Source organism: Canis lupus, chromosome 26, assembly GCF_003254725.2.
Source record: "Canis lupus dingo isolate Sandy chromosome 26, ASM325472v2, whole genome shotgun sequence".
In the NCBI taxonomy this organism is placed as follows: Eukaryota; Metazoa; Chordata; class Mammalia; order Carnivora; family Canidae; genus Canis; species Canis lupus.
This window is the reverse complement of record NC_064268.1, coordinates 16,395,039-16,404,774: the sequence shown is the minus strand read 5'-3', so window position 1 is coordinate 16,404,774 and position 9,736 is coordinate 16,395,039. Positions and strand designations below refer to the sequence as shown.

Below are 9,736 nucleotides of genomic sequence, written 5' to 3'. Positions count from 1 at the left end.
ACTGTGTCCAGCACTTGTTTGTTCTGGTCTGAGTCCAGCACAGGTGCCTGTTGAAGCCCAGGGACACTTGGAGAAGCCAAACGTGTTTTCTCCACAGAAGGCTGGCCCAGGTTGAGGCCCCCGCAACCCCGCCCCTGGTTGGATGCATAGGTTGGGAGCACGCGTGGGAAGATGCCAGGGGGAAGCGCCGTGTTTATTCTCTGCATGCCCGGAAGGATGCAGTGGAAGCTTTGCCTGCAGTGATTTCTTTCTGGCTCAAAGTCTGCCAAGCTGTGGGGCCTGCTCAAGCTTGGGGAGCGGCACTGGCAGGGCTGGCCTGTAGCTGGGCAGCTGTGGCCCTGGCAGGGCGCCCAGGGCCAGGGTGGGTGTGGAGGCCGTCCCCTAAGAGCTGTCCTGGACAGGATGCCTGCACCGTCCAGGGGAGGTGCCCCTTCCTGGCGGAGTCCACTCACTGGTACCAAGATAGGAGTGACCTCCCAACGCATGGAGGCCTTACTACTGCTGCCGCTTCGTAGCCAGCTGGTGGTGGCTCAGAGATGTGCGCTGCATTCTGCCCATACGAGCCCTCTGGGTACCCAATGATTGAGGCGGGAGGCTCTGTAGAAATTCATTTTATTCTTAGACTATTTTCAAAAGAAGCAGTGGTGCGCTGTTTTTCTAAAAATATGCCTTTATAGATTTATATATAATATGTATATTATAAAATCCATACACGTATTTACATGATTGCTACATACAAAATTACAGCACTGTGGTATGTACATATCTATAGGTACATTCTTTCCGCTCATCCCTGCTGTGCTTTTTCCCTTGGGAGGGAGGGAGATGATCCTTTGTAAAGCAGCTTTCGGGCTGGCTCAGCCCGGGGGTGCCTCTGAGTTGGGGCCTCAGCAGAGAGGGTGGAATGGCTGCTGAGGAAGGAGCAGAAGCAGCAGGTTGCAGGATTCATCCTTCTGCAGGCCTGGTGGGCAGTATCTGGTGGCATCCGCCCTCTGGTGCCAATGCTGCCCTTGAGGTGGAGGTGGCCAACTGCAGACCCCTCTGGGGCTGTTCTGTGGCCTGGACTTGCTTGGCTGAGCCAAGAACTTGTATGTGGAGGGGAGCAGGGGGCGGTGGGAAGAGGAGGAGACCCCCCTCCCAGCTCTGGCCCCATGAAGGGGAAAGGACTAGATGGCTAAAGCCTGCAGAGGGCCCATGAAAACACCGGCTGGCCTGAAGGCCAGGGAGGGAGAACAGGGGCGACCAGGGCAGGGCCCTTCTTCCTCCTGAGCTTGGGACGGCGACAGCCAAGCCCCGGTAGAGCCCGTCGTGGTTAAATGCAAGAGAACGGCCCTAGCCGTCAGGCCCCTGCAGGCTGGGCCTCCTGCCGCACAGGCGCTCCGGGCAGAGGTGCATGCACAAGGGTGAGGAGCTGCCTCGCCTTACTCCCTGGGCCAGAGCCTGGGGGAGAGTTAGAGGCTCAGCCTCGGGCCGGTGTCCCAGAGGACCAGGCCCCCGCAGCTCAGGCTAGCTGGGGGCCGCGACAGCCTCCTGAGGCATGCAGAGAACGGCCTCCATTCCTTCTGTTCCCCGTATTCCAAAACAGGAGGGCAGCAGTGCCTGGGACTGGACGCGGGAGCCGCTGAGGGGTGGGCGGGGTGGGCTGCGATCCACCGCGTCTGAGCTGCAGAGCCCAACCGAGGGGCCGCGCTGGAGGCAGCCTGAGCCCCACTCAACAGCGATCCGTCGGGGAGCCCGGGCTAGGCATGGCCTGGCAGTGGGGACAGGGCTCCTGCCCGTCCCTCTGTCAAGGGCAACCTTCAGAGGCTGAGTGGGCCCTTCCGGACGACTCGGCTCTGGTGTGGGTGGGCAGTGCGGCCGCTGAGCCGGCCCAGGGGAGCCCTCGTGTGCCAGCATGGCGCGATGAGCCCTTGCACGCACCCTGCTTCAGTCACCTCTAGTCCACCCATCCTTGCTGGCCTGACTCCTCCCGACCTAAATTTTCCTGAAGAATGAGAAGAGCCTCTTGCCTTCAGTGGTGCTGGGCTCGTCCCCGCGTCCCATGCCCTGGGCCCCGGAGAGGGCAGCAGGCCGGCTCTGTTCCTTCAGGTGGGTGTCCATCAGCTGCCGGTCAATGACCCTGTGCATGTCATCCTGCGGGGGGCAGAGCAGAGGGGCTGAGCAGGGCTCTGACCTGGTGCCAAGGGCAGCAAATGTCAGGGGGATGCCAGATGAGGATGGGATGGGATGAGATGACTGAATGGCTGCAGCCAGGTCAGCCCGAGCGAGAAAGCGAGTGTAGACACGATGCCCGGACACAAGGGAGCCACACAGGAGCCACCGACACCTCCGTATCCTCAGGGCATGGGGCTTCTCCTTACTAGCATGAGCTCCCTGGCTGACCCTGCCAGTGGTCTATCCCTATCCCTGCCCAGAGAGGGGCAGGCTTGGGGCCGAAGCTGATAATTCCCTGTCTCTACTCGGGCCTTGCTTGTGACTGGCCTCCTCCGTCCTGCCTCCTCCATCCCTTGGGGCTGGGTGTGCCTTTCCCTCGCGTCCCTCCCCAGGCCCCAGGGCCACCTCTGCTTGCCAGCTCTCTAGTCCAAAGGGTCAGCCTCAGGGGGCCTTTCCGGCCTCCTTGCCCCCTTGAAGTTCTACCAGGCTGCACCGCTGATGCCCAGGTACCACCAGCAGCCCCACGTGGCCAGGACACGGTTCCCTTGGTGCGGCCCTTGCCCACAACCAACCACACGCTGCAGGCCTCCCCGGGCATGGTCCCACCTGTGGCACAGGCCACGGGCGTCACTAGCTAAGGGCCTGCCTTCCTCCTGCTTAGGCCCATATCCTTGCCTTCCTCACTGGGGTAGCACTTTTCCCCAATTTGTTAAAGTTGCCTAGAAAATGCCTCCCTCACCCCGACTGCCTTACAGCACAGCAGCTTTTACCCCACAGAGGGGCTTCTAGACAGCAGCTCCACTCACTCTCCCTTCTAGTTGTTAGATTCCAATTCTGCACAAGACTCCACTCGGCAAAGGCCTTCTGCCGCTGACAAAGGATGAAAGCTACTGCTGTAGAAATAGAAACGGCCCTGTCTAGTTAACATCGGCAGGAACGGAACACGCATCTGCCGGATTCCTTTACCCCTAAACTCAGTGGGCTCTGGATGCCCTGGTGAAGATACCAAACCTTGGCTGAACCCTGGGGTGTGTCAGCTGATCGTGTCCTGCTTGAGTGCGGGACAGTGGCTGAGCTCTGGGCAGCCGCATGCTTGACAAGGCAGGAAGTGGGGCTGGCGCCCGCCCCCCGTCCATCACCTCTTGCACTCACACCCACGCTCCTGCCACTCTGTAGGTTTCAGTGTGAAACAAAGGGACTTTCCTTACCCTGCACCAGGTAGCAAGAAGCGAGTATGGGCCTCTTGCTCCTCCCCTCGTTCATGTCCTGCTCTCCTGGCTTCCTCTCCTCTTTCCTCACACTCCACTTCTTTCCAGTGCCTTCCTCCTACTCACAGAAATGGGAGACATGCTCTCTACCTCTGGTGTCCCAGTGGCAAATTCTGGGCACAGCACCCCGCACTCAGGACATGCTCAATAACATCAGTTACATGGAACACTAGGAATGTTATAGGGTCCTTCAGAAAGAAACCCTTTCAGAGCACCCATGCTTTTTCTGGCACATTGCAAACTGTACCTTTTTATACTTTAAAATTCATTAAGGCAATCCCACAAACTAGATCACCTTAGAACTTCAGACACACACACACGTGAACCGCTTATAATTCTACACCAGCCAGTACTTCTGTGGGCAAAACAGCCCATTCATGAGAAGACAGCACCAAGAGACCAGGGCTTAGCCAGTCAGAAACGGGTCGGCCTATCAAGCCCTGGCCTCCGTGCTGCACGCCCACTGGACGTGGCGGTGACGGGAGGGGGGCTGCGGGTGATGGCATGGCACACTGCACAGAGATGACGCCGGACGCCGGCACACACAACGTGGTGGGCCACAGGAAGGCGGGGGTGATGGCAGCAGGGGACAGGGTAGGTGGAATAGGGGCTCGATCTCACCTCAAAGGCAGGAGGGGTGTACAACTAAAGCTGTTGATACGGGAACTGAGAAAGGCCACTAGATCAGAAACCAAAGGAGCCAGATAGTAAAAAGCCCTGAGGAAGCAAACTGTAGCCGGGAGAGAAGAGAGAAGAACGGGCGGTAAGCCAGGGATTGACCAGCTGGTGGTAGGGCAGGAGCTGAGGAGCCAGGAACCATCTCCCTGAGGCTGAGGGGACGACACACACAAGTGCTCCTGCAGCCAGGCCGGCAGGGCCCTTGGAGGAACGGTCACCGCTAACCTGCCCGCCAGTGGAGGGCTTTTCATCTGTCTGCTTAGGATTGCGTGGGGAGAGACATGAATGGCTACACCCATATCCTGAAATTGTACGATGTGAACTTCACTAACAAAAAGTACAGCCCTGGCCCAGTGGGGAGCTGTGCTGGGGATGGGGCGGCCTAGGCAGAGGGATTTTGAAAATGGTGGTCCTAGAGAGGACACATTGACTCATTTTCCCCCGGGTAGTGCTCTTTGGAAAAAGGAAGCTGGCCTTCGAGAATGGGAAGGGCAGTAGCTGCTGGCAACCCAGGGACTGTGGAACTACAGACACCCCCAGCTGCAAATTTTTGTCCTGCCATATAGGGCTTCCTGGGCCCTTTGTGTTAACAGATGTTTCTTTCCAGCTAATTGAAACAAAGCTGAGATGACCAGCTGAAGGCAGCGCCGGCTCCAAACCTGGAGGGCACTGCAGCTCTAAGCGGCAGAGCCCGGGGCTCACCGCTCTGGACAGCACCCTCAGGCATTCTTCCCTGGGGGCTGAGGGAGCACAACCTCTGAATTTCACCAGGTGAAGGCGGGTTACTACTCACCCACTGGCATGGGACCCTCTCGTAATAAACTCTCTTTACACTCTGCCTGGGTTCAGAGACTGCTGCCACAGTCTTGTCTTCCCTCACCCTGGGTCTCAGAGCTCTCCTTACCTGCCAAGCCTCAAGCTGCTGCGAGAGGTTCAGTTTCTGCTGAATGGCATCCAGCAACTGGCTGTTCAGAGACATCATATCCATCTTGCACTTGGCGAGTTCCAGCTCCACAGCATTCTTCCTGAAAATAGACCGGTCAGGGTGAGCGTGGATGCCTCGTGCCAGAGGCATGTGATTCTTTACCTGGGGCACCTGGAGTCCACAGGATGAGGAAACAGGCTCTGACCAAACTCAAAACAAATAGGAACTGTGACAGTAACTAGGATGTTACTTGCAGAGAGCTGGAAAGTCCACAGCATGGGCTCACATCCATTTCCTTAACCGGTGTTAACAACGTGTAGTGAAGGGACTATCTGTCCTCCCCATGTTCCAGACGAAGAGGGGGCTCAGAAACAAGGATAGAGGAGGACTGGAACCCAGAGGACCTCAAAGGCCTCACAAGGCACTAAAGAGCTGCTATTCCTTTCCCAACACGCCAGTTCCCACGGGAGGTAGGGACCATGTCCTCCTGGTCCCCTTCTTTTCACTAGCAACCCCCCTCTAAAGGGATCGGGGATCTGTCCTAATGGTACACAGGTGTGCAAAGTAGCCACACAGAGGTGATGATCAAAGCTTAGCTAATCATAGTCGCCCACAATTTAGGACACTGGTGGTAAATTATGTGATGGGGCACACTCTCCAGTAACAACCATGACACTGAATAGTCACTCACAACGGGGAGATATGATGTATTGCTGAGTGGGGAACGCATCACAAGACAAGGTCTGGTAGGACACCAGCTCTGTAAAAGATAAACTGCCGGAGGGTATTTAAAGGTCATACACAACAAGCTCTGCTTGGCTATCTCTGGATGATGATCGTTGATGGGATTCCCCCATACTTTTGCCCTTTTTTTTTTTTTTTTTTTTTTTTTTAATGATAGTCACAGAGAGAGAGAGAGAGAGAGGCAGAGACACAGGCAGAGGGAGAAGCAGGCTCCATGCACCGGGAGCCCAACGTGGGATTCGATCCCGGGTCTCCAGGATCACGCCCTGGGCCGAAGGCAGGCGCTAAACCGCTGCGCCACCCAGGGATCCCTACTTTTGCATTTTGTATTTTCACATTTTAATGTTTCATATACTACTGGGTTTGCCTTTTCCAACATTGATAAATCACGGTCCTTCAATGCAAAAGAAAATTAATTTTTTTTCAGGAGTGGGGGAATGGGAATAAAAAGTGTGAGAGACTGAGCAGCTTCTGTCAAGGCGGCACTGGTTGCCCAAATGCCAAAATGGGCATTACTTAGTCCCCCTCAGCGACCACCTTTTGCGTCTGCAAGGGCAGGGCACGCACGCCTCAAGCCCGGCGGCGGCCCGCGGGCGCATCCACGGGCGGCGGGGCCCCGCCCACAGAGGCCTCGGCTGCAGCGAGCTAAGCGCTAAGCGCGGCCGGGAGGCGGGGCAGCTGGTTAAAGCAGTCGGGCCGCGGCCGGGCCGGCGCTTCCTCTCCGGCCTCACGTCCGGGGGTCAGGGAGTCCCCTCCCCTGACACCTCGGGGCCTCCGGACGGCGCCCGGACGGCTCGCAGCACCGGCTCAGCCCGCCGCACTGCGGCTGGGGCACAGGAGCAGAGGCCACCCAATGGGCGCCGGCGTCTCAGACGCCCCAGGCTGCCTGTCACACCCGCTGCCATTGGCTGGCGGCGCACCGCGGAACCCCTCGCGCAGCGCCGGTTGCCATGGACGCCCGGCCGCCACCCCCGCGGTCCGGCGAACGCAGCCCCCCCCCCCCCCCCCCCCCCCACGCTGGAGACGACGGCGGCGGCCTCGGCCTCGGGAGCAGCTGGGCGTCTCCCGGCAGGTGGCGCCACAGAAGCTGGGAGAGCCCGGGATGTGGTGACGGAGGCCTCCGGGCGCAGGGGCGTGGCTGGGCTCGCAGGGGGTCCCCTTCCTTCCGGAAACCCCCGAAGCGGGGCGGTCTTGGCGACCTCCGTTTCCCAGCCTCGGACTGTACCCCAGAGAAAGGCTGCTCACCGGGGAATCTCGGTGCTTAATTCATGGGAAACCCTGGACCAGGAGAGCTAAGCCGCAGAGGCCGCTGATCGATCTATTAATCGTAATTTTAAAAAGTAATGTCTCAAAGGGCTAGTAGAATTCCTTATATATATATATATTTTTTTTTTTGAAGAATTCCTTATTAAAATGAAACCGCTAGTAACTGCCTTTTTGTTTTTGTGAGGCAGACTGCTAGCCCCAGATATTTTCGGTGAGGGCCCTGTACCTGCAAGGATATAAAATTTTTACTTAAGTTCTCTGGAACTCACTACTGTGTCAGATAAAAACACCTTAAGGTTTTTGCAGCCCAGGGACAGAGAGAAGTTATTTTTGAGGGTTCTCACTACTGACTGCACACTAGAATCAGGGAGTGGGGTAGGGGGACACTTTTTATTTTTATTTTTTTAAAGATGTTATTTATTTATGCATGAGACACACACACACAGGCAGAGACACAGGTAGAGGGAGAAGCAGGCTCCATGCAGGGAGCCGGACGTGGGACTTGATGCCAGGTTGCCAGGATTACACCCTAGGCTGAAGGCGGCACTAAACCGCTGAGCCACCTGGGCTGCCCTGCCAGGGGGACACTTTTTAAAAGTAGCCCCAAACGAGGAGATTCAGATTGAATTGTTCTGGAGAGGGCCCTGGCATCTAGGGCATTCCCCAGATGATTCTAAAGTGCAGTCAGGATGGAGAATCAGAGATGATGGCTATGAAAGCATCTTGTAAAACTCATAAGGTCCTACACAATTTAAGTGATTCTTTAGGACTGCGGTCTCAATTCTTTATACCACCAGTTTAATTTCTAAGGGACAGAGTAAGAGCTCTCCTCCTGGAGTGATCTAATGCCCTCCCTCAGGGCCAGCCTTATGTAGGGTCCATGAAGGACAGGGCCTCACTGCAGAATCCTCCCTGGGTACTCCAGTTGGGCAGGTGAATCTGCTCATCAGCTGGGTCAGACGCCAGGAGGTTCACTGGGCCTCCTCTGGCAGAAGCTGACAGCATGCATTTCAAGGTTTCATGGAGACTTGCTGGCTTACATGTCAGAGCTAGGTTCCACTTATTTTAAGGGAAGGGACTAGACAACTTGTTTCTTCTCTCCTGCACCCTGGTACTTCTCTGGTTGTATCTCCCACCTCCCATGCTGATGGCAGATTACAGTCAGAGCTTGATGTTCAACTCTTTTATGCTTGTCCAGCCAAGAGAAGGGGACTAGCCATTCCCTACTTCTAACTTCATTCTTTTTATTCCCAACAGGCTTCCACAATTAGCACCTTAATTTTATTATCTTATTCCCTAATTGTATGACACAATTTCACCCTTTGTTATTCATGAAAGTATGCTCCCACTCCAAAATATTATACTGCTATTCATGTATTTGCTACTGAATCAAATATTCACCAGGAATCCAGTGGCAGAGACACACAGGTTTGTGAACCTCAGTGTATACTTCCTAAATGAACTGGAAATTGTCAGCCAGCCTCACAGAAGGTCCTGGCCAGACTGGAAAAGGGACCCAAAGGTAAAACTAAGTAGTGCAGATGATGAAATGATTAGAGAGAACAGAAGGGAGCAGACAAGTATGTGTGCAGGTGAGGAGGGGGAAGGAGTGAGGAATTTTTAAAGTCAGAAATTAAAATGTGTCCTATTACTTTTTAAAAAGGTATATAGTATCTATTTACAATTTGTTTCAAGTGGGCTTTTAGTTTGCTCACAAGCAGCCTGTGTGGTAAGAGGAAAGGATGTGGGGACCGGGTCAAGAGACCTGAAAGGTGGAGGCCAGTGATCACCACTAGCTGTGGAATGGGGGAAAGTACCTCAGTTTCCTCATCTGTAAAAATTGGGATTAAAAATTTTTTACTTCTTGTTGTGGATGGAAGGATTAAAAGATGAAATGTTTTGTCAGCAGTGAAGTGACACAGACGTTATAAATGTGTTGCAAAGTGCAATGAGCAGACACATTTGCAGTACATTTTATCTCCTCACAGTGAAGAGGGTAGATTGGATGCATTTAGAAATCATTTAGATAAAGAAAGATAAAGAAATCATTTAGAGGGGGATGGGGAATATGGAAGTATATTTTTGCCTACGCATGTCCAAATTTTTTTTAATGTGAGAGAATGCATTTCTTCTCTGAAGAAAACCCAAAACATTAAGATATGACCCAGTTTGTTGGGAATATAAGGTGATAGAGAAAAACTGCTGAATGACTCTCTAAGGATGCATCAAACCCAGAATGCAGGAAAATTCTAGAAGATGAATGATCAGTTTCTTCAATAAATAAATGCAGTATGAAAAAAAGATGGAGGGGGATTTACATACATATTAACTAAATGGGGTATGTGGATTTTGGAGTCTGATTCTAATCAATCATAAAAACACATTTATGGGCCAGTTGGTTACTAGATGATATTAAGAAATTAGTGTAAGTTTTTTCAAGTGTGACCACTGTATTGTGCTTGCGTGTTTTCCAGAAAGAGTCTTTTTCTAGTAGAATCTATACCAGATGAGATGAGGAGGTATCTTATGATTTGCTTCCATAGAATCCAGTGGGGAGGGGGACAAAGCAGGTGGGATACAGATGAAACAGTAGGCCATATGCTGATTAGGGATAGAACTAAAACACAGGTAGGTAGGGATTAATCTTATTTTTTTTCTACTTTTGTGTATGCTTGAATATGCCCATAATAAAAATAACAAC

At 53.7% G+C, this 9,736-nt stretch overlaps 1 protein-coding gene across 4 annotated transcripts in view; it reads right to left on the bottom strand.

The window, feature by feature from the left end:
• Nucleotides 1-596: 596 nt before the first annotated feature.
• Nucleotides 597-9,736, bottom strand: part of BICDL1 (BICD family like cargo adaptor 1) — a 101,083-nt gene continuing 91,943 nt past the window's right edge. For 2 of the 4 annotated variants that reach the window (XM_025474167.3, XM_025474169.3), the window contains 2 exons: nt 5,005-5,125; nt 597-2,133 (listed from right to left, as the gene is read on the bottom strand). In XM_025474167.3, coding sequence (XP_025329952.1) covers nt 1,975-2,133; nt 5,005-5,125 — 280 coding nt within the window. In that variant the 3' untranslated portion in view covers nt 597-1,974. The other 2 variants (XR_007406058.1, XM_049101477.1) reach the window with 2 other exon arrangements.